This window comes from Arachis hypogaea, chromosome 4 (assembly GCF_003086295.3).
Source record: "Arachis hypogaea cultivar Tifrunner chromosome 4, arahy.Tifrunner.gnm2.J5K5, whole genome shotgun sequence".
NCBI lineage: Eukaryota > Viridiplantae > Streptophyta > Magnoliopsida > Fabales > Fabaceae > Arachis > Arachis hypogaea.
In genome coordinates, this window is record NC_092039.1 from 120638170 (window position 1) to 120663672 (window position 25503).

General features: G+C 29.7%; 3 protein-coding genes across 3 annotated transcripts; all 3 read right to left on the reverse strand.

The window, feature by feature from the left end:
• Window positions 1-174: 174 nt before the first annotated feature.
• LOC112797643 (uncharacterized) lies at window positions 175-3205 on the reverse strand. Its single transcript, XM_025840683.3, has 5 exons — window positions 2585-3205; window positions 1660-1758; window positions 1129-1173; window positions 857-994; window positions 175-741 (listed from the first exon to the last, which is right to left on the reverse strand). The coding sequence occupies exons 1-5, from the start codon at window positions 2993-2995 to the stop codon at window positions 415-417; spliced, it is 1020 nt and encodes a 339-aa protein (XP_025696468.1). The 5' UTR covers window positions 2996-3205; the 3' UTR covers window positions 175-414.
• A 1698-nt stretch (window positions 3206-4903) lies between these two features.
• Window positions 4904-10074, reverse strand: LOC112797642 (uncharacterized). Its single transcript, XM_025840680.3, has 12 exons — window positions 9456-10074; window positions 8257-8816; window positions 8084-8173; window positions 7737-7976; window positions 7049-7270; window positions 6662-6968; window positions 6238-6575; window positions 6023-6132; window positions 5835-5938; window positions 5675-5748; window positions 5491-5587; window positions 4904-5350 (listed from the first exon to the last, which is right to left on the reverse strand). The coding sequence occupies exons 1-11, from the start codon at window positions 9652-9654 to the stop codon at window positions 5492-5494; spliced, it is 2340 nt and encodes a 779-aa protein (XP_025696465.1). The 5' UTR covers window positions 9655-10074; the 3' UTR covers window positions 4904-5350; window position 5491.
• An 8324-nt stretch (window positions 10075-18398) lies between these two features.
• Window positions 18399-25327, reverse strand: LOC112797651 (2-dehydro-3-deoxyphosphooctonate aldolase). The gene is made up of 16 exons (XM_025840696.3): window positions 24952-25327; window positions 23543-23656; window positions 23364-23417; window positions 23151-23248; window positions 22508-22604; window positions 22266-22331; window positions 22052-22111; window positions 21874-21948; window positions 21676-21760; window positions 21291-21349; window positions 20573-20617; window positions 20084-20182; window positions 19900-19947; window positions 19733-19780; window positions 19205-19269; window positions 18399-18762 (listed from the first exon to the last, which is right to left on the reverse strand). Exons 3-15 carry the CDS (start codon window positions 23397-23399, stop codon window positions 19213-19215), a joined length of 873 nt encoding a protein of 290 aa, XP_025696481.1. The 5' UTR covers window positions 23400-23417; window positions 23543-23656; window positions 24952-25327; the 3' UTR covers window positions 18399-18762; window positions 19205-19212.
• Window positions 25328-25503: the final 176 nt, after the last annotated feature.

The following is a 25503-nucleotide window of genomic DNA, read 5'->3' on the forward strand; positions in this document are numbered from 1 at the left end:
TTGCATAGGATGCTTGAGACTTTCACTACGCAAAAACATAGCTGAATGAAGAAACATATGGTACTTCGGCTTCCAATTTGTTTTGTCACATGACTTTACTGTCGTGTTGTTTGTGAGTAATGATAGGTGAACCTAGACAAATGCCTTTGTTAAGTATTTAGAATGAGATTCGAATGTTCAAAAGCAAGTTATTTTGGTTTAACATTGAATGTTAATTTTTATAATGAGCTGAATTTTAAAACGAACTCTTCAGCTTATCTACATCTCTAGTGAATCAAGAAATATCCACATAGATGCCTACTAAAATAGTTGAAGTATACTCAATTTGATATAAAATCAGCTATAGTTAAACAGGAATAAAATAAACCTTCAGAATAAATGAATGGAACCAAAAACAATCTAACGGTTTCTGCACTATGTGGTAATTCTCCGGAACCGTAATGAAACCGGATTCTCCAAGACAGCAACATTAATGCCATTCCAAACATCTGATTTGGTCGGAAGCTGAGCAATTTTCTCCAAGATTTCCATATCTTCAGATAGTATGGAACCGAAGACAGTGTATGCATTTTTCCATTCATTATGATTAGCCAGGCTGATGAAGAATTCTGGACCCGAACCAACCCATGCTACAGATCCTCTTCTTATGGTCGGACAATACTCTTTTGGGATATCCTTGAACGTAGAACCAATCGATTCAAATGTTCCTTGGATTAGCGCAAAAGGGGGGCCAAATGAAGCCTATATCAACATTCAAATTGATAAACACTGAATATGTTTCCGGTATCCATAAACCTCAAAAATCATCAGAATGATAAAGCACAATTTGTACAATTGTTAACATAATGAAATTTACCTTCTTAATGTGGTTTCCCTCTGAATCCCAAAAGCTACCTCGGCTCTCTGAACGATAAATCTGGCATCCAATGCAGTGAGGCAATGCCAACAACTCAAGAATGTAGGAGGTAGATTGGGGAGCACAGTCGGGAAAAAGCTGTAGCATAGAGAGTTGATAAGAGTCAATTAACTAAATGGAAGACGTGTTCAGCATCCTGAACACAAAGCCAAGGTGAAAGAGTGCAATGAATGTCAGATACATGAGGACGTAAACATGTGTAGAATACTCACTTTTATACGTAGAATTCCGTAGTCAGTTTCCAGACCAACAATTCCCTAAAAGTACAAACATACAAGCAACTGATAAATATACAGCTGAAAGACATACATTTAAGACAGTAAGAGCACAAGATACAATATAGTGGAAACAGATTATCAGCATATTTTGTCATAAACATAAGGCGTGGATTATATATCAAATAGATTTCTAACAGAAATGAGAAGTACCTTAATAATGTGAAGACTTTAAGATTACGAAAAAGAAACAAGTTATACATACTCAGTTATGATAATTAAGTGACTCTTCTCTTCTAGTTCTAGATCACAGAAGAAAACAAATTAAATAAATGTACACTAGCTCCAGTAGGCTCAGAGTACTTATGCTAAGGAGGATTCTTTATCCACCCAGGTTTTGTAGTCATTTTCACTTTGTTCAGTAAATTTCTTCTTATATAATTTTTGAAACCGTGAAAATTTGATAAAGATAGACATCTCAGATTAGTATGTGCAGCACCAACTAATCACATCATATAGCAATCCTACCTCTCCCTTATCAAAGACTAAACCAGAAGTCCACATCACTTTATCTCCCAAGTCTCGTCGTTCAGGGTTTAATGCATCCTTCTGTCTTTTTAACCAACACTGAAACGAGAGGAGGTAACATAATGTATTAGGAAAAGTGCATTAAAACTCTAAGCCTCAAATATAGGAATATCTCATCCTTAGACCTTAAAGAGTTGTTCATCTGAAGTAATAGTATGCTAAACCTACTAAAATTGTATGTCTTTATAATGAAGCCACTATGATGCCCAATCAAAATTCCAAAATATAAATCACAATCCCTTAATAAGACAGAAAAATAAAATAAAATCATACACATCTTTTTGGTCAACTGGAAGCTACATAACAGCAGCTACTCTATACACCTCATGAATACCAACCCAACCAGTTTCAAATGGGATGCAATATTGAAAGAGTCCCAGGCTGGAACCTGGATCTTGATATGGTGAGTAATTCCATTAAGAAATGCTTAATTATGACAAAATAAACATTCTTGACATGATCTAAAAAACTGAAAAAAAATATGAATTTTTATATGTAAGACAGTTAAAAAGAGACTATTAAGTATTTGCATCAACCAACCAACTTTGCCAAATGCTACATGATAATAGACAGGTACACTATAGTAGCTGTCAGTCAAAGGTTCTCAAAATCATCAAGTTCCAGTTACCAAAACAAAATTAACTGACCAATCAAATAAGTGGATCAACCAACGTATGATTCTAGTAACATAATTGTGCTCATGCATGAGGTATAAAAAAAGGACACTAAACATAAGCCTAGATGCTAGATACATCATATTATTCCATTTTTTTTTTCACTTTTCATAAGCATATTATCAACATCCATGATAGGTACAGAATTCAATAGTACTAAGCTAACAACAAAGCAGAATTCATAGCAATACCTCACCAAATCTAGGTCCACATGCATCTCTATCACCACAAAACACCCATGAATTACACAAACAAGCTCCACCATCACCTCTACACATCCTCTTACAAGCCATGCAACATTCCTTAGAAGAATTTACCCTAAAATCACTACCCCATTTAACGGCATCACCCCATAGCTCCAAATGCTCAACCCCATCACAACATGGCCTTTCTTCTTCTTCTTCTCCTCCTTCTTCTTCATGGTTCAGCAAATCATCAACCCCATCAACATGCTCCATTGAAGAAAGAGATGCAGTAGTGTTGTTGGGACTGAAAACCACAGTGAGAAACAGGTATACCGCCAAGCAGGAGATTGCACCCATCAGGAAGAGGGACAAAAGGGTAAATTTACCGAAACCTGAGTCATTTTGCCGACGACCCATTTCAGATTATGGTGCAAACTTTTCGACAACAGAGAAAATTGGGTTGTGGATTTTCGTTCTCTTCTTCTTCCTTTTCGATTGAGGCAGAATTTTTCTGTGATTTGGGGAACGAAGGATCGTGAAGAAACGAGAACAAGCGCAATCACATTTGCAGGATTTCATGATGAACTTGGCAACTAAACTCAAAAGGTGATTGCTTTCTTAACAAAAATAGCGACCCATTTTCCACTTTTGCCCTTTTCTTTTTTTTTTTTCACTTTTTCCCCCAAACAGAATTTCCCCCTTATTATTAAGCCTAGAAGATTTGTCGCGGTGTTTTTATACTTTTTACTACAAAAATCTTAGTTTATGATCATTCATTCATTTGTAGTCTTTTTATTTTAAGATGATTTTTATCATAAAAAAAATTGTTATGAATTTAATTGTTGTATCCATCATCTTGCATTAGGAGTGAATCATCTTATACAAAGCATTTTTTTTTAAATTTTGATACAGCATAAACTATTTAGTATTTTATATAATTATTTAATTAAATTCATTCTTTTAGATAACTATGTGCGTGGTCAAAATAAAAAATAATTATTTTTATTAATATAATATTACATAATTGAATGTATGTATAAAATTAATTTACACTAATAATGCATTAAAATTAAAAAAAATTCTAATAAAAATAAAAGAAAATTTTATTTATGCTTAAAAACAAAAATATTATTTACACATTAAAAAAATCCATTAAAATTAATCATAATATATTTATATATAAATACATGTATAATTTAATTTATTCTTAATATATATTTTATATTTTAATATATATTTTATATTTTAATATGTATTCTATACTAATAACTGATTTTGATAGCTGATTTTAACGTATACTTATCATGGGTGCCTTAGTACATGTCAAAAACCCTTCACGAAACCCTCCATTATTGTTATTAATGGTGATATTATTGATCTAAAACAAAGGAAGCAATAATATATGTATTTACAGCTCCTTTCTATACAATTGTAGATAGTAAAACAATTGGGGAAATAAAAACTGGAGAGCAGTATTTTCCAGAATTTACAATTGCATTGAATGAAATTGTTTTACCAAAGCTCTGGTTTTATGCTTAATGTATGCTAATTCAAGCACACTGACGGTGAAAATATGGACAAAGTGGTAAAGTATAGTAAAAGGAAAGGAAAACATTCAAGAATCTTCTCAAGCTTTGCATAACCAATTCCACATGCAAAGATTCACATATTTTTGGACACCAGAATCGAATGTCCTTTAGAATCTGAATCTGAATATGAATAGCAAATTTGTATTTGCTGCTTTAACACCTCAATATGGCATGGGAATTTGAATAGTTGGAAACCAAAAACTCCTCTGAGCATAAGAAAATCATGAAGGGAGCAAGTCCAAATTGTGAACAAATTCCTACATATTTTAGCTAGTTTCACGTTTGCTATTGGGGCATCGGATTTGGTTGAATCGAGCGGTATGCAAAATAATCCGCGGCTTCACTAAGTTATCGGAATCCAGAACCTATAACAGATGATAATCATCCTTGTCTGCTCTGCTATAATCAATCCTTTTCTGCTGCTATACATACTTCAAAGTTGCATTTTCCAATGATGTAGCTTAGAGCAAAGGCTGTACAGACAGTAATGCATTTGGACTGGAAAATAATTGCATTAGAGAGAAAAAGAATTGAGGGGCTCGAGTTAATGATCTTAAGTGTAAAATCATTAACTTAGAATCACTGCAGAGGTATGTGTTGCAAGTGCATCATGCTTTTTAGGATATGATAATCTATCCTTGATTTAAGCTTAAATAGTCCTCAAACCATCACCTGTGGTTGCTCAATAGTGATGAGGAGTTCGCAGCTGCTCATAATCAGGTGATTGCAAAAAATATGAAAGTAATAATTCATCTCTGTTGTGATGGAAAAGAAACCAACTGTATGAGATCATGAAATAATTCCAGCAATCCTTTTACCCTAAAGAAACATCAGTATCCTTGATCTGTGGCCAAATCAACAGAACATATAGCAGTGGATTTCCTATAAAATGAAGCCTAACTACACATCATGTACTCAGCATCCGGTCTCCAGTTCTAGTTAACTTCAGTACTTACAGCATAAACTAAATAACTTATGATATGTCCAAATAAGCTCCAAGATAGCCTGAATTGACATGACGTTCATTTTGTAATGAGTCCCCAACTTTGCTAGGCAACTAGGCATCATAATGTGCATAAGCTTCGAAATCCATATCCTACCAGCAGCTTTATCTTTGTACATAGATCTGTTCATCGACAAATTTACTAGTGACCAGGTGTGCAATCTTCGCCAGTCATACTCCCTTGTGGAAACATATAGAAGATGCCATTTGAGGATGGAAAATTTCTCAGGCAAAGGAGATTGATTTGTATTGGGAACTCATCAATCATCGTGTAGTTAAAAGAAACAATGTAATGACTAGGAGTTATGAAATGGACTCACCTCAGTAATACGACCTAGATCTACTACCACTCATATAGCTGCTGCTACCACCCACACCCCTGCTGGAATACATTGACGAATATGATCTGCCACCAGCCTGCAACACCAACACAATATAAGAATACAAGTATAGAATATACCATATACAACACTTCATCAAACAGAGATAGGAAAGTAACATTACATCACTGCCACGAGATATGTAATCACCACCATAACTTGCTGAGTACAAATCACGATCACTTCCACCAAAAGAACCTGACATCAAGATACAAAAACCAAGAAAATTAGATTATATATATCATCGTCATCATCATCATCATATCATTTGTAACAAAATCTACCTGCACTGTAACTTGTGCTCTGCCGACTGCTATACATTCCATGAGAGTCTCGAGTAGATATAGAACTCCTGCCATTACTATAGCCCAGACTAGATCTTCCAAGTCTACAATCAAAATGTAAGAAGTAAGTTGCCAGCAAACAGCAAAGTTTTTTTTTCCCCAAGAACATAAACTTTGAGGAAACTAACCTATCGCCATAGGCATCTCCATATTGTGAAATACTACCCCCATACTCATAGTCCAAACGTGATCTTGACTGGCGAGCACCAGTATCAGCATATCGAGGAGGGGCATCATCCTGATGACAAATGGAAGTGTAAGAATTTAGTTTTCCGAAGGGAAGGATACTAAAGAAACAGTAACACCATTAAAAAAATCCTCAAAGTTAACATACAATACTTACTATGACAGAATAAGTACGTTTCGAACCCGACAGTGTCTCATAATCACGGGAGTGTCCTTCACGGTGATTAAAATGGGAAGAAGAAAGAGGAGGCCTCTCAAATCTTTGGCCATAGCCATCATCCACATAACTTCTCATAGGTGCAGCTGCTGAAGTACGAGACGTACCTTTACGCAGCTCAGGGTAGCGAGAGCCATGGGCTGGATAATCCCTGTAGGAGAGGTGTTTTTGAGAGGACATCCTAGACCCATAATCTACAGCAACTCTACTTCTTGGAGGTGGCAATTCCTCACATAGACCATAGTCTCTCTTCATGCTACTTTTTGGATATCCAGATGCTAAAGAGACAATGTAGCATTGGTCATAAAGAAAGGTTAACAACAGAAGTCTGGCAAAAATAAATAAATAAAAGAATAATACTTACTACTCAATCTCCTCTCAGAGGATCTGGCTAGATGAGACACCGGCCTTGATCTCTGTGACATAGACATAACAGGTCTTCTATCTCTCACACTAACAGGCCGTCTATCCATCACACTAAAAGGCCTACCAGGTGGAACATGACTTTCAATTCGTCTTACCATGCGAGCAGGAAGACTACGTGGTGCAGGCCTAGCTCTTGAAGGCCTTGATAAGATTCCAGAATTGCGACCAGAACTGTAGGCCGCATGGCTAACATGTTTTCTACTGCCTTTCCGAAGAGGCCTTGACAATCTAGCCTTAACTTTTGCCTGAAAAGGGGTCAGATGGATTTAAAAAAACCTCATTTGGCAGTTGCACACGGAAATTGTATTTAAAATCCAAAACATACCTTCTTGTCACCTTCGCCCAATCCTGAGCTGGTAATGCTATCAGCACATTCCACGGCAGCAGCATGTGTACCAAACGTAACAAATCCAAAATCCTTCCTACTGGCAGCTGGCATGTTTTTAGCAAGCTCAATCTTTTCAATCTCCCCATATTTCTTAAGAAGATCTCGGACATAATCTTCATCCCATGAAGGAGGCAGGGAATCTATAAATACAGTTTTAACCTGAAACATGAATAAACTTGATCAGCTATGCCAGAAAAAAATCATAGGTCACTTTATTATGAAATGCAGGTACATCATCAGCTAATTAGCAAAGACCATGGCAAGGATAAACTGCTAACTGTCCCCAAATTAAAGCTACCAAATTTTCATCGAGTACACCCCCAAAACTATTAAATCCTTAGAAGTTTACTTATTAAACAGAAAAGGTAAACCCAGTGGTCTTTTATCAAAAATCAGAATTAAGACAATTATATAACACCAAAAAATACAGCAACCAACCCTTATCCGACCAGATGTATTTAGATATTATACACCAAAAATATAGTCTACCAACAAAAGTTAGCCACTATGCCAGCATAAACGTTCACAAACAGTCCAAATGTTTCAATAACATTGAAGAATTATAGTAGGCAGTTCCATCTCATGACCTTCAGCAAAAGCAATGAATTCAGATTCAGAAGATTACCTGTGCCATAATATCATCAACTGGGTCAATAAAGGAGTCTGTAAATGAAATCTCTGCTGGCTTATCAACTCCAAACACAACATCTCTCTTCTGCAGTTGTGTATAGGCTTTCCTAGCCTCAGAACGAGATGAAAAATCCAAAAATGCAAATCCACGGTTCATTCCTTCATTGTTACTGTCTTCTACTAAAGTCAGGTTCTCAAAATTTCCAACCCCATAATGTCTCAGCTTATCTTTTAGCTGGCACCAGAAATTGCATGAATAGTTAGAAACTAAAAAAACTTCTGATGAGTAAGCATAACTCAAGCCTTGAAGGAGGCAACCGATAGGCCAGGAAAAGAACTTACAGCTTCTAATTTCCATGTCTTGCATATATTACCCAAATAGATGGTATCATTGTCTTGAACAGGAGAAACACGGCATTGTTTGCCATTAATCTGAAATTGCAGTGATGAGAACACATGATTTAATATGCTGACAATTTTAAACCAGCTTAAATCATTAGAATATCAAATATTACCACTGGATTTTTCAGCTCTGTTGCAGCTTTTTTAGCTTGTTCAATAGTTTCAAAATGCAAGAAGGCAAATCCTCTGTTCTTTTTAGTATGAGGATTCATCATCAGCCTGACTTCAGTAATTACCCCAACTTCACCAAAAACCTTCCTCAGATCCTCCTCAGTAGCATCCTTATATAAGCCTCCGACAAATACTTCAAATTCCTTCTGCTTGTGTCTCTTATTTACACCTTCAGGGTGCTCCTTTTGCTCCGCATCAGCCATCCGTGACGAATGATCATGTTCCTCATCATTATGCTCATCATCCTCATCAACCTCAACTTCTTCATAAACGTATTCAATTTCTTCATCACCTGAAATATCATCTTCTCCTGCAACTACTTCGCACTCTTCCTCTACTTCATCTCTAACCTCCTGATGCTCGTCTTGTTCAATTTCCTTTTCATCATAGTCAACTCCGTTATAGTCCTCTAAAGGTTCATACTCAGGATAGTTATCCTCAAAATCTAACTGTTCATCTTTTTCATATTCATCTATGGACTCCTTAACCTCCTCTTCTTTGTCTGCCATAAAATAAATATTTAAATCATCCCAGTCAATAAACTCTTTCCTAAATCATAGTAATAGTTAAATTACGCTAAAAGTCCAAAATCCTTAATCCGCCCTAATTATTCTCAATTCAAAATATTTCCAACAGTAATGCCAAGTCACGAGGCACAAGGGAAGGGAAAGAAAGGACCTGCCCCTCAACCCAAGAAAATAAACGCACTATCAACACCATAAACATCCAACTAATGAAACAAAAATTGAAACCATGAGAATGGTTAGAGTGACACAGCCATGTAATTGTAATCCATCAAAGAAATTCTTTATTTGCTACAAAAGTTTCCATAATTTCCAAATTGAGAGAAGGGACACGCACTAATTTCTATAGCTCCATACTATAATAAGAAAAGTGTTCCATATAATCATGTTAAGATATCTGTTCCATACTAATTCACGTGATCACTATTTTAGAGGTCTAACATAAGCAAAAGTTAGAAACTTTGGACAAGCCCCTGATCAAATTATAACTGTTAACAGCTCCAGTATGTAGCATAACCTAATTGGAAATAATATTTCACATACTACTATGATCCAAATGAAAATCTCCCAAATTATAATATTTATATATTAAAAAAGGGATCAGTAAAAGAACTTACTCTTCACATCATCGAGCTTCTCATCCGAAAGAACACTTTTCTCATCATTAGCTATGTTTTCTTCTTCTTCTTCATGATTATTCACAACCGCTTCCGCAGTTTCAGGCTCTTGCCCAAGGTTGTCATTATGGTTGTTGTTTTCAAGGGCGGTCTTCGCTCTTTTCGCCGCAGCACCTTTCTTCACTGTTCGTTGAGGCATTGTTCACAGTTTTTTCCTCAACAGGGTTGAAGGAAATACTTTTTTCGAACAAAAAAAATTGACCTTTTTCGACGAGATCAGAAACGTGGAAGAACCCAAAACAAAACCAGAAAGGATTGTCCCAGCTGAAGAGACAATAAAAATTGGAAGGGAATCCGATTGCTGAGTACGAAGAATAGAGCAAATTTGGGTTAGAAAAGAACCGAAAACCCTAGATAAGGTGAATCGGAGATAGAGGAACACGAAAACCCTAGAAAATACAGAGAAAACGAGAGTGAACCTGTCTCAGTTTTTACTTTGACGAATTTTTTTCCCCTTTTTCTTATTTATTAAAATTTAATTAAAATAGTGAGCATATATTCTTATGTTGAATCTGCAAAATAATCTGATTTTGGTCTTTACCAAAATAATCTCCAAAATAATCTCCTATCAAAACATGTAATCTTTAATAGTGGGTATATTAAAATTAAATTATAGTGGGTATATTAAAATTAAATTAAAAATTTAATTAAAATTATCTAAAGCACTTAGTAATTTTTTAAAAGAAATATCTTAAGCACTTTTCTTTAAACAAAGGAAATAAATTATGGCTGCATGTAATAGTCAACAGTCAAGTAACAAAAAAAGTTTTAATTAGGCATAGTAAAATGATTTTATATTATGTAAATTAAACTCTCTATTATATATATTTTGCATAATAAAACTTTAATATGATAGGAAAAGCAAAAATAAATGTGTTGAGCTATTTTTTTGCAATTTCTAATTTTCTAAAAGATGATGTTAGAGCCTTAAACAAAAATATTATTTTTTCTTTGTTAAAAAGGGTATTTTATTCAGAATCTAAAACAGCAGAAAAAAACCTTCTTAAATTATAATCTACTTAATATATTAAAATTGGATTTTCTCTCGCTAATAAAAGTGAGGTGTCACTTTCTCGTGAACCCATTTTTCCTCCAAAATGAATGTATTTAATGAATAATGCATAATTATACTAATTTAGAAAAATATCTTTATTTTAATTATATAAAATCAATATTTAATGCGTTATAAAACTATTTATCAATTATTAATCATAAATATTTTTAATTATTTTAATGAATAATGCATAATTATATTAATTTAGGAAAATATCTTTATTATAATTATATAAAATCAATATTTAATGTATCATTAAACTAATTATCAATCGAAAATATTTTTAAATATTTTAATTATATTCATATCCTTCTAATTCTTATTCATTATCCAATGATTTTATTAGTGGCAAGTTGTTAACCCATTTATATTGATAATAATAATAATTTTATTAGGATAAATATCAAATTTTATTCCTAATATAAAAATATAAAATTTAATTCTTTTCATTTTTATTTTACCATTATAAAAGACCATGTATGCTAGAAGAAAATATTATTCGTTTACCAATTACTCTTTCATTTTATAGCTTTTACAACAATTCTTTTTCTTCCTATGAGGCGTCGTTGCAAGAAGACAACTATCGTGGACACAAACTACTACATTCTTCAACTTTCGTGCTTATCATTCGGAACTCTATAAAATATGTTATCTATGAATTATTTATAGACCATGGTGTTATCATGTATGCATAAATAAAAATTATTTCGTATTTAAATTTAAGTCATTTACCTGTTTGTGATATATTGTAGTGTGAAATTACTTTCAACATGTGTTGTGTAATGATATTTATGTTCTAATTTAAGCTTTTACTTTAGAACTGTATTATGATTTTATCTCATCATTTTTTCTTAGATATCAAGTTGACGTATTTTTATTTATTATTATTATTATTGAAACGGATGTGTTATGAAATGTACCAAAAAAAAGAAACTCTCACATTCAATTATTTTTATTGTAGTCTTCTATTTATTCTATTTATTTTTATTTTCTTCTTATTCATTTTATTTTCTTTTTAAATGTTATATAATTTATTATAATTTATACCAATCTACTTCTATCTACTTAATATACTAAAACTGGGTTTTCTCCCAACTAATGAAAGTGAGGTGTCACTTTCTCGTGAACCTATTTTCGTTACAAAATGATTGCACTATTTCTCTCTTTTAGATTTATTTTTAAAAATTATCTTTGATTGATTTAATTATATTATAATTAGTATGTAATGAATGATACATAATTATACTAATTTAAGATAGTCTCTTTATTATAATTATACTAATCTCTTTTAAATTTATTTCAGAAAATTATCTTAATTATAATTATATAACAATGTTATACTTATCATTTAATGAATAATTCATAATTATACTAATTTAGAAAATATCTCTATTATAATTATATAAAATCAATAATTAATGCATTATTAACCTAATTATCAATCAAAAATATTTTTAACTATTTTAATTATATTGATTTTAATTATATTGATATAATTCTATTTTTTATTCATTATCCTAAAATTTTATTAGTGACAAGTTATTATCTTAATGGTGACCTATATATAATAATAATAATAATAATAATAATAATAATAATAATAATAATAATAATAATAATAATAATAATAATAATAATAATAATAATAATAAGATAGAAAATTATATTTTAGAGAAATATAAATTGATTATTAATAATTGGTTATTAATAATGATAATTATATGATTAATTTTTAATGATCATTAAATATATTTAATACAAATAACCAAGTTTAATTAGTTAACAAATAAAAGAAATTATTATTGCACAATTGTAGAAGCAACAGTATATATATATATATATATATATATATATATATATATATATATATATATAATATATATTAATAACCAATTTAATATTAATAACGATAATTATCATTATTATTCAATAATAATAATAATAATAATAATAATAATAATAATAATAATAATAATAATCTTTTCTTTTATTAAAACACTTATCTAATTGAATTAATATAAATGTTTAATTAAAATAAATGATGGATTTTTTGGCTTGAAGGATAATACAATCGAATATTTTTGAAAATTTTAAAGCTGTGAATATATATTCTTCCTATATTAATATACGCATGCATCTTAACTCATTTTTTCATAAATGGAAAATAATATTTATCCGTTAAATTTGTTAGTTGCTCAACCGATTTATCTTAATTATTGTGATTGAGATTGATATATAATTATAAAGATTTTTTTCCTCCATTAATTTTAGTAAAGAAATCCATGACGTAAAATAAAATAAAATAAAGTCAGTATCTACTTTTTTTCTCAATATTTTTTATATTTACGGTAAATATTAAATGTAAAAAAATTAATATTAATTATTATCACTTTTATTTATTTACATTCATAATTAAATTTAATATAATTATAGTAAGTCTCTATAATTATAACAATTTATATCTGTTACATATATAACAATTATATTATATATAATTATATATCTCCTCTTTTGTATATACTTAGCAAGTATTTCTATTTATATAATTTACTTAATATATTAAAATTGGGTTATTTCTCAACTAATGAGAGTGAGGTGTGAATTCCTCGTGAATTCATTTTCTCTCCAAAATGAATTCATTTAATGAATAATGCATAATTATACTAATTTAAAAAATATCTTTATTATAATTATATAAAATCCATATTTAATACATTATTAAACTACTAATCAATTATCAATCGAAAATATTTTTAATAATAATAATAATAATAATAATAATAATAATAATAATAATAATAATATACTTCTACTTAATATACTAAAATTGTATTTTTTCCTAACTAATTGAAGTGAGGTGTCAATTTTTCATAAATTCATTTTTCTTCTAAAATGAAAGCACTATTCTCTCTTCTTCTAAATTTATTTTAGAAAAATATCTTTATTATATTTATACTACAGTTAATATTTAATGAATAATATATTATTATACTAATTTAAAAAATATATTTATTATAATTATATAAAATTAATATTTAATGCATTATCAACTAAAAGCGAGGTGTCAATTATTCATGAATTTATTTTTTCTCCAAAATAAAAGTACTATTCTCTATTCTAAATTTATTTTAGAAAAATTAAAATTCCATGAATATAGCTGGCAAATTAAAAAAAATAAGCAACTTCATAGAATCAAATCATATTTCTATAACATATATAAGAATGTATATTTTTATTATATAAAAATTGAATTTTTGCACTTCGTGATGAGCGTGACATACTTCTTAGCGTGTTTCTTAATTTATTTTTTATAACTCATTGAATAACAATAAATACATATTTTTCTACTAATTGATTTGATTAGGTATTTAAATATCACACCATTTATTATAATTTATATTAATAAAAAAATTGTAATTTATTATATCAATTATTTTAATTCATTAATTTATAAGGTACATAATAACATAGATGATTTATTACTTATACTGATTAAATACAATAAATACATATTAATTTAGTTAAAAAAAACATTGTCTCGTATGTTTTTCTATTTATTTTTTTAATTCATTAAATTCAATCAATTATTTTTTAATTTATTTTTTGAATTCAATAAATCAAATAAAATTAATTATACTAATTATTTGTATTCACTAATTAATTTGGTTAATTCTTAAAAATATTTTTATTTTATTTATTTTATTTATTTAAATATAACTAAATAGTTATTTAATTTTATTAGGATAAATATCAAATTCTATTTCTAATATAAAAATACAAAATTTTATTCATTCTATTTTTATTTTACCACTATAAAAGAACATATATGCTAGAAAAAATATCATTCATTTACCAATTACTCTTTTATTGGGTAGCTTTTACAACAATTCTTTTTCTTCCTATGAGACGTCGTCACAAGAAGGCAACTATCATGGACACAAATCAGCACAAACTCTTCAACTCCTGTGCTCATCATTCAAAGCAATATATGATATGTTATCCATTAAGCATTTATAGACCATGGTATTATCATGTTTGCATAAATAAATAAAAAATTCGTAATTAAGCTTAAGTCATTTACCTATTTGTGTGATATATTGTAGTGTGAAATTACTTTTAATTTGTGTTGTGCAATGATATTATGGTTTAATTTAAGCTTTTATTTTAGAATTGTGTTATAATTTTATCTCATCATTTTCTCTTAGACATTAAGTTGATGTTTTTTTATTTATTATTATTGAAGCGGATGTGATATAAAATTTGTAAAAAAAAAATTATATTCAATTTATTTTATTGTAGCTTTCTATTCTTCTATTTCTTTTTGTTTTTTTATTTATTTTATTTTCTTTTTAAATATTATATAATTTATTATAATTTATACTAATTAATTAATTATAATTCATTATATCAGTTAGTTTAATTCATTAATTTATAATATACATGATAAAATAGATTATTTGTTACTTATACATTTATATTTCTAAAATCTAAATCTGAAATAATTATATTTTCAGTTTTTGTTATAAATAAAATATTATTAATAATGAATAATAATTAACTACTCATACTTTTAAACAAAGTGTTTGCATAAATTTTATATTTATTAATATTAATTATTGATTATTTTTTTATAAATAAATTATATTATAATTTTATGTTAGTTGTAATTAATTAATGGTTAATGTTCATGAGACTGTTACTCTAAATTTTATATTTTATAAATATTTTATTTAAATATAATTTTTTTAACATAAAAATGTATTATTTTTAATAATATCATAATTTTATATTTTTTAAGTATTCTAAATGAATATTTTATCAAATACTAATTAAAGCCATTTTTTTATTTGCTTTTACTAATCTATTTTCAAACTATTATATAAAATTAAAATCGTATTAAAGAATTTAATATTAAAATTAATTTGACTTTTTTATTATTTAGAGTCTTTTTCAATCAATAATTTTATACTCTTTACTTTTTTTTTTCAATTTCATTTTGGATTTTAATTTAGTACTCAAAGGTAATCAAATTCCATTGATACAGAAATAAAGTTACAAAAGGGTTTATAGAAATAAAGTTACAAAAGGGTCTATAGGGTAGAATAAGTAAAATAATGTGATACCCACGTTGTAACATCCAAATGAAATAACTTAGGATCTAAAATGTTTATCTTTCTCTTTCTCGCCGTCTATTATATTATCTATTCTATCTATTCTATTATATAAAAATCAATTTTTTACCTTTAATGATGGAATCAATGTAGCATGCTTCTACTTTATTTTGTTTAACTCATTAAAGTCAATTCATTATGATGAATTAATTATATCAACTAATTGATTTGAATAGATATTTAAGTATCACACAATTTAAAATTATGTATATTAATTATTTGATTTCATTTTTATGATATATAAATTCAAGAAATGAATTAAAATAAGTTAATTTATTACTTATTTAAATTGAATACAATAAATATAAATTAATTTAGCTAAAAATTTACTATTTTCTAATCTTCTATACATAAAAATGACAAAACAAAATTATAAAAAAAGTCTTTTTTTACTTTTGCTATTTTAATTTTATTTTCTTTGCTTTTTTTATGTATAATTTTATTTTATATTAAATTTGTTTATTTAATAATAAAATATAGTCATATTAATTCTATCATATAATAATATATTTTTTTCCTATATTAATCAAAGAATTTCAATAGTTATCAACTACATCTAATAGAATGACTGAGAAGTGAGAACTACGAGAAGTTAAATCCAGGTTCAAAATCGTGAAACAAAGAAAAGAAAAAAGTGGATATATGATTAGAAAAAAAATATAATAATGACAAAATATACTAAAACCGGATATTTTCTTCAACTAATAAAAGTGAGGTATTAATTTCTCATGAATTCATTTTTTCCTAAAATGAAACCACTATTTTATTTTCTAAATTTATTTTAGAAAAATATATTTATTATAATTATATTACAATTAACATTTAACAAATAATGCATGATTATACTAATTTAGAGAAATATTTTTATTATAATTATATAAAATTAATATTTAATACATTATCAATTAATAAAAGTGAGGTGTCAATTCTTCACGAATTCATTTTCCTCTAAAATGAAAGTACTATTCTCTTTTCTAAATTTATTTTAAAAAATATCTTTATTATAATTATATTACAATATTACAATTAGTATTTAATGAATAATGCATAATTATAATAATTTAGAAAAATAAAATAAACTCCAGTAATTTATCTTCCGACTGCACACGTGTATAGAATAACTTTTAAGAAAGAGTCATATATAGTAAATACGGTCGATGATTGTAAAATTGTATACTAACATTGATATAATATTATTTCAGGTATATGTTTTGCAGGCATCAAAGAAAAGTGTTGAGTTATTTTTTAGTAGATTTAAATTATTTATTGTTTAGTAGAAAATTTTGTGCATTAGAATTCTCTAATAGTTTATTATTTATTTGAGCTAATTTTGATATGTTCTTACTTGACAGTAAAATAACATATAAAAATTTGTTGGTGGGTCTAAGTATTATTAAGTTATTTATCGTCACATTGAGTATATATATATTTGATTTATTGAAAAAAAGTAGATTACTAAAACTAATTAATAACTATTTTAGAGTTAATATATTTAACACTAGTTTATTATAACATATTATATTTTTATTAATCAAATTATTATAATTTAAATTAATCTAAGAAAATAATTTAAAATTATAATTTCAATCTTATCACGTGGATGGCACGGGTTAATACACTTGTTGCTAAGTATAATTCTCTAATATTTGTCCCAAATCGCTCATTTTTTAAGAAAAAAATTAATGAGAGTGAATTTTGTAGAGAGAAAGTAATAGCAAGATATAAAACAAAAGTTCATGAAAACATACTTTTTATATTCAATATTTGTAAAAAATAAATTAATTTTATCCTGAGAGTTTATATAATTCTAAGTTATCTATAACATTTTAGAATTAAACACTAAAAAGATTTCATTTAAATGTAAAATTGAACTGAAATATTAAGATAAAAATTAAAAGAATGAATAAATCTTACCTTTTTTAATCTTAAGATTAATAATTTCATAATTCTTAGATTGAAAAAGATAATATTAGAATTTCAATCTCAAAATAAAATTGAAAAAGAGATTGAAAATAAATACTTATAGAACATCAAATTGTTAATCATAGAATTATAAAGATAAAATAAATAATAAATAATAAAATAATAATTTATAAAATACAAAATAGATTTTAGAATTAGATAATATACAAGGGACTAATTAGTAAATAAAATTAAAAAATTGCTATTTAGCAATGATTAAAAAATTTTAAAAATATATTTTACTACTAAGGATCATATAGAAACTCAAAAGATGACGAATACAACAAAACATATCGATGTATATAACGAAACACACTTGAATAATTCTATTTCATTTTGTACTATCTATTGACAAAAGGACATAACATGTCTATAATTATTATTGAAAAAAATTAATTGGTACTTCTTTTTTCTTTAGAGGCTAAGTAGTTTGAAGTTGAAACAAAGACCTAATTTTCATTTACTTCTAATATTAATATCTTCTCTAATATGATTTTCAAAGATTTGAATGCAAATCATTCTTTAGGTTGTAGAATAACTTTACCATTGTGCCAGCACCTTTTTGTTTCATTGTTTGTTATCATTGCTAGTCAAAAAGTTATGAACCTTCAATTGTTAAAGCCTCAGGGGTTTTAGGTTCACAAATGTTATGTTCCTTTTATGCGTAACCCCATTACAGAAAGCGAAACCCCATCATTAAGATTCAAGAGAAACTAGCTGTGTTTTGCATTACTAAAAGTAATCATTCATATAATTAACTACAGAATTTGAAACCTAGTATATAAAGAAAAAACATCACACATTAAAATACTTAACTTTCTAGATCCACATTGCTTCTAGAAACTGCAATGATTTGAAAGGCTACATAGAATCTGTGACAAATGATAATTGGATGTGTCACTACTTCAAATAATCTCTCTTAAAGGATAAGCTCTCCTTTATAAGGGGCTTGAACTTGTGATGGGGTGCAAAGATAATCGTACATTCAACCTTAAAACAATCTGATCTTATAAAGGCCAATCCTCAGAGAATTACATTCTTAATAACAGGAAATCATCACCTGCAAAATCAGAATTTATGTTAGTATAAACAATAAAATATGTAAGCATTTTCACTCTAAAATAGATGAAACATATAGCAAGTAATGTGGTTGTTTAGAGTATTTATATTAGAATAATTTGTTGCTTTGCTACAAGACTTTGGTAATTTGAAACTTGTTTGGATTTGTGCTTGAAGTTTTCTCACAATCTGAATTTGTAACATCATGGATTACTCTACCAATGAAATAACAAATAATTTGCACATTTCTTTTGTAAGATATTTTAGACAATATGTAAAAACTTTGCTTCTGCATCCTTTTGATGGTTCCAGAAACATGTCACTTTTTATTGCATGCTTCTTAGTATTTCTTATTAGTAAGAGAGAAAGGATTAAGAAAGAATTCTTAATCATCTATATTATCAAAAAACGCAAAATGAGTAAAAATATGAATAATTTATTACCATTCTTGCTATTCACGAAATGGTGTGAGATCAATGTTGAATTTTTTCTTCCCTTTGCTTACCCTCTACAATATGTCAGAAGAGTCAATCACATATAAAAGTTCAGAACTCAAATGCAAAACAAAAAATCTTTCACCTGCTAAAAGGTAAATAAATGCATAATCACTTCAATTTTCTATTTTAATAAAAAAAGAATTTCATTAATATGAGGAAAAGGATAATAAAAATTGGGGGATAAGGGATACCCAATACAAAAAGCAAAAACAATAATCACTTTGAAAATATTCAGTAATTTTACTTGTCCATTTCTTTTGTTAGAGGAAGTATGGAATAAAAAGTAGGAAATGAAAAGGGAATTCAAATTTTATGTTCTTCCCTCAATCTATTGATTTTTTGTATTAGCATGACATGCAAAATCATACACTCAAAAACAATTTTATGAGTCAGATGCCAATACTTTCTGCTGCAAGTACCACCCTTTTTATTAGGGGGCAAAAATACAATCATGAGTTTCAAGAAACAACTTACAGCAATAGCTACAAGCTCTTCAAGTAACTCCTCCAAGTGGCGTAAAGGCTGTCAAATAAGGAGATAACACATATAGTTCAATAATATTCAGAAGCATCGAAGAAAAAGTAAATGTTGGCAAAATGATGTCCTGTAAATTTGAATGATTTTAATAAGTAACAACTCACCCACTGTGTTGGACCATCAACAGGTGCATTCAGTGGATCATCATGTACCTAAAGAACCAAGAAGGCATTTAGAAGTTGTTTGATGAACAAACTAAATACAAGCCTTAAAGTTTACCCTGAACTACTTTCTTTTAATAATAATCCCAGTAAGATCCCCTTAAAAAAATAGTACTAATATTTGTACCTCCATGAAAATCCCATCCACTCCTACAGCAACTGCAGTTCTTGCAATGCAAGGTATTAGTTCTCGAAGACCTCCACTTGCAACACCACCGCCATCCAACTAGACATGAAAGCAGAATGTTAAAAGCTGGAACTAAAGAAATCTGGTATGATAGTTGGGTTCACAGTAGAAACAGATCTTGTGTGACTCCAGTGTTCAAATGTAAAAAAAGAAAGGTAACATGAGGCAGGTGTACTGAATACACAATGATCCTCATGAATCAACAATGCATAGAAGCCAATGAACTTTTGACATCACGAATCTGAAAAGAGCACTCTGCTCTATAATACAGTTAGTGAAATTAAACAAGGAAAACTTTCGCATATAAAGCATTTACATAACATTAAATACTGGGGAGAACGAGTAGAATGCAAGGAGAAAAAGAGATTCATATGAGACAACTGTTGTGTTGCAAAATACAAACTACTAAAAGTCCAACTACAAACCCACCTTCTTTCCAGCAGGCTGTTGCAGTGAGTGTGTTATATCAGCTACCTGGGATAAACATTGAATAAATATTTGAGTTCTCCAGGGGAAAATGGCATAAAGAGGCAGTGGCAAGAAACTTCACCATGACCCAAATATTAGTATAATGGCGAAAGACCCTGTGATGAGTAGTTCTCTAGAGTTACAGCAAAAGGAATAATGAAGTCAATCTTATTCTCATAAATTGGAAAATGCATTCCGTCTGGTTTTCTTCTTAGTTTATTCGCATATTGAACATATAACAATATTATTCCTTGGGGATGATGTGAACAAAACACTCCAGTATCATTGACAAAAATATCAACAGGAAAAGTGGAAAAAAATTTACGAAAGATTGGAGAGCGCCATTTGTGCATGTTAGGTAATGTAATTACGTCAAGGAAAACAATTTGGGGGATTATGAAATCATCGTTCTTCTAAGATACAGAGAGGGAAGCGATGCAGCTTAGAGTTGGTCTTTAAAGCAACTTTGACCATATTAACATGTGCCAGTCTGGCTGATTGTGTTCACATGGATTCATCCTATTTAATGAAGTGTAATTCTATCATCAAATAAATGGTTCAGAAAGGGAGATACCTTTCTCCCTAGCATATTATAACCTTCCATTGAATAAGAAAGCATAGAAAGATTCAAATAGTTCATCTTAATGAGAAGCATATAATAAAACAAATATTAACTTACAATAGGGCAATCGGCTTCTCTCATCCACTCCAGGTTACGTGGATCGACAATCAAATCATCTATATAAAAAAGGCAACGAATTTAATCAATTCTGGGTTTTGAAAATAGAATGATAGAGGACAATCAATTGCAGTGCTGACATTCTTTGAGCAAAGTTAAACCTCAAATGCATGTTAAAAACTTTGATTATAGGAGGGAATGTGCTATGGATCACTTAAATAGAAAAATATAGATTCAAATTAAATCATATAAGTGAAAAGAACACAAGATTAAAATGAAACTAGAACATGTGGAAACAGAAAGCAATTCATGATATTGAACGGTTTCAAAGAATAACATCATCCAAAAGCATATAGAAGACCTCATAATAGATGTTATAACTCACTGTATCCAAACATAGTTCCTCTCTCACAAACCATAACATTAGGATTTCCAGCCAACCGAACCTTCTCTGCTGAATTTGCCATGACCTATTTATATGAACATTATAAAACATGAGAATACTAAAAGACAGCGAATATTTACTGAGCTTAAGTAATTGTTGATTATTAAAACTTGCAACATAGCGGGACAGCATACTCACGGAAGGAGCACAAAACTGACCCTTCTTGATGTGGACAATTTTCCCAGTTTTGGCTGCAGCAACTAGAAGATCTGTCTGTCATTAGAGGCAAAACACAAAAAAAGAATTGATGTGATCACATCTACTTAAGTTTATATCCATCCAATTGATACTAAAATTTGATGTAAAGAATATTTACTTGACGGCATAAGAATGCTGGAATTTGAATGATATCTGCAACTCTGCCGACTGCTTCACACTGCCAAAGAAAAGATAAATCTGTTAAAGGTAGATCAGGATCCAAAATTGAAGACAACATTATGACAAGCCTGGATCGTGTGCCAAATAATGACATTACCATAATACTTGTATAATTCCCAAAGGCTAAATTTAGTAAAAGTAAAACATCTTACCTGGATGGACTCATGCACATCTGTTACTATAGGGAGGTCATATGCTACTTTAACCTTCTCAAGTATCTGAAATTATAACATAACAAAATTAAAGGAAGAAATAGTTCAACTACACAAAATAGCTTTGCTATTATATGGAATTCAGCAATTACACCTGTTTTCAAACAAGTGTTCCTACTGTAATCCTCAAAATGCCAATGACAAAAGCAATATATCATAATAAAAAGTAATAGAATCATAACCTTCAATCCCTCAACCATCCCTGGGCCACGAAAAGATTTTGATGATGTTCTGTTAGCCTTATCAAAGCTTGATTTGAAAACCAATGGGATGCCAACTCTGAAAGACACACATACTCTTTATCAACAAAGATACAAACCATCTGCCCGACATTATATTTTACAAATTTAATTTTGATTCCTTGTCACGTGAAGGTCCTTTCCCTCTCATCCATATCATGTGTTGTGTTAGTTTTACTGACCAACATCACTCTTAGAATTACATAGGTTTGATATCTCAGCCCACAGTGCCTGTAACGAGTGCAAACTCCTATACTAGATGCAATTCTGGGAAACAATAAGTAAAAGAGTTCCGCATTTCAAGTAGTTGCCATTATAGCGAAACTTTTTAAATTACACAAAGTTAGAGCATGTGTATTAGGAAAGAAAAAGGGATTTAACTTCACACAAAATACTACAAAGAATTTAGCTGCAAACCCACGGGGATGATTGTCATGATTATACTTATTGAACTACTGACAATTTTTTTATAATTCAACTTAGGCGCTACAGTTATTCCCTATTGGATTTCAATCAAATCAGCTTCAGTCTTTTAACCATGAAACCAAAAGATGAAAAAGTTCCTTAATAGAGAATAATAGCATACTTAGATGTAATAGTCTTTATGTGCTTAGCCATCTTCATAATGTGTTCCTCTGATTCAATCACATTAGGACCCGCTAACAGGAAGAACGGTTCTGCAGCCTGTTAACACATTCACAGAACCACAACACATCGAAAAAAAAGGAAGGGGAGATTTTGATCGTGACCCAAGAAAATTCATGGTCAAGAAACACAAAATCTGAGAGAAATCACGAACCTTGAGCTGGCTATACAGCATTGACGGTGGATCCATCTTTTTTTTCTTCCGAAGCTGTACACAAAAAGGGACAAAGTATGAGAAATTTGATGGATTCAGCAAAGGTGTATGAATTCTGATCCGTTAAGATGCTACATTGTGTAAAATAACATCGAGCTCAGTAAAGTTTGAGACAGTACCTTTTTTTATTAATTCCGAATCTAAACGCAGATGAAGAGAAGAGAGAAGATAGAGTGAGATCTGTGTTTAGCGTAAGAGTGAGCACCTTGATTGATGAAGAATGGAATCGTTCACTGCAAAAGAATGAAAAAGAAATGGCTAGATAATTCTCTGTAGTTGTCGGGGGAGAACTAGTTTCAGTTGTTTGTTACTCGCTAAGCAGCTAAAATCTTAACAAAATTTAAATGATAGATTATTTGATGTAATAAAGATTTAATAAAATTTAGTGGATCGAAAAGTTAAATCGAAATTTTAATTATTATCAAAGTTGCAAAAACCGAATCGGTCAATAAACCGATCGAATGATGGGTTTAATAATTTAATAGTCTAACCAGATTCAAACCATAATCGAACCGGTTTAATTAAATATAAAATAAAATTTAATATTTGAAAATTTCATATAATAACTCTTCTTTCTTGTTTATACTTCCTCTCACTCACTACAATCCCATGCACAGACAGTGAGAAAAGGCTACAAAATACAAACACAACCAAACAATCAATCTTGCAACAAACAAAACAGAACAAGAAAACACAAAAAAAAAAAAAACTAAAACTAAAAACAAAATTCAGAGCACTATGAGAAACAAAAATAAGTAGCATGATCGCTCTATCTGTCCCTGCACATCTTCATATATTCATCATATGAACACCTATCCCTGCCTCGAAACAATCAAATGCCCTCCCTGGCCATGACCAACTAAAATTCCAAGCCTCAATAACCCCCCCCCCCAAAACAAAAAACAATACCCACGTTATATTACATGAGAAAAAAAAAAGATGATGCAAGTCTCATCTATCAAAAAGGAAAAAGCCAAAAATACCAAAACAGAGAACAGACAAATGGAGATCGGTCAAAATATACTCAGATGTCCAAAGAGGAAAAAAAAAAAACTAATGATGATGTTGTTAATGAATCGCTCACTTAGTTTGTGCTTCCTTCTGGTCACAAGTTCAAAATCTCTTAAAGCAATTAAATTTTTAATTGGTGAAAACTTTAGTACAGAAATTTCTCGCTAATACAATTTGCAACATAGTTCAGTCGTTAAATAATATTCAATCTCTATCATGAAATGAATTTGAATTCTTCAAAATTGAATCTATGAATCATACAAGTCTAGAAATTATAGGGTAGATTGCATTATTGCAAGTAACATAGACATTAATTATGACCCAAAAATTTTCTGTGATGTGTTTCTCTAATATGCTATGAACTGAAGTTTGAATAGAGAAAATAGAATAACCTGTTAGGTGAAACTGAAGAATAACATTGGATTTATCAAAACCAAATGAAACTTAGGGCCAGTAATCCTATCTTTACACCTACATCAAACACCTTAATGAAACTGAAGAAGCAGTGGACGCTTACACGGTGAGAGAGTGAGATCGCAGAGAGAGAGAGAAAGAGAGAGCTTGAACAGAGAGAGACGCCGAGGATAGAACGAACGTGAGCGACGCCGGAAAGAGGACCGCAGCGGAGCTGAGGCGCGCCGGCGATAAGAGAACGAGCGTGAGCGTGGGTTCTGTGAAGGTGAGCGACGTCAACGGGAGAAGTGGGAGGCTAGGGTGAGCCTAATCCAGCGGCGACTTGAGGGTTCTGTGGCAATGCCAGCGGCAACGACAGCCTCTGGGCGACGGAGAATAGTTCGGCGATGGAGAAGGTGGGGGTGAGAGGGGCAATGTCTCTCTTCTGATGTATGGGGCTATGGGTGACAGTCACTGATAGTGGGTTCGGGTAAATGTCAGCAGACCGGTTAATCGTCGGTTCAACCGATTTTTTATTTACTAAATAATTTTTCATCTCAGCATAATTAACTAAAAGATTGGTTTTAATTAATTCAGTTGAACCAATTGGTCCCATTGGATTTTTAGAACCTTAGTTATTATATTTACTTGTTATCATGAATTATGATTTTAGAAG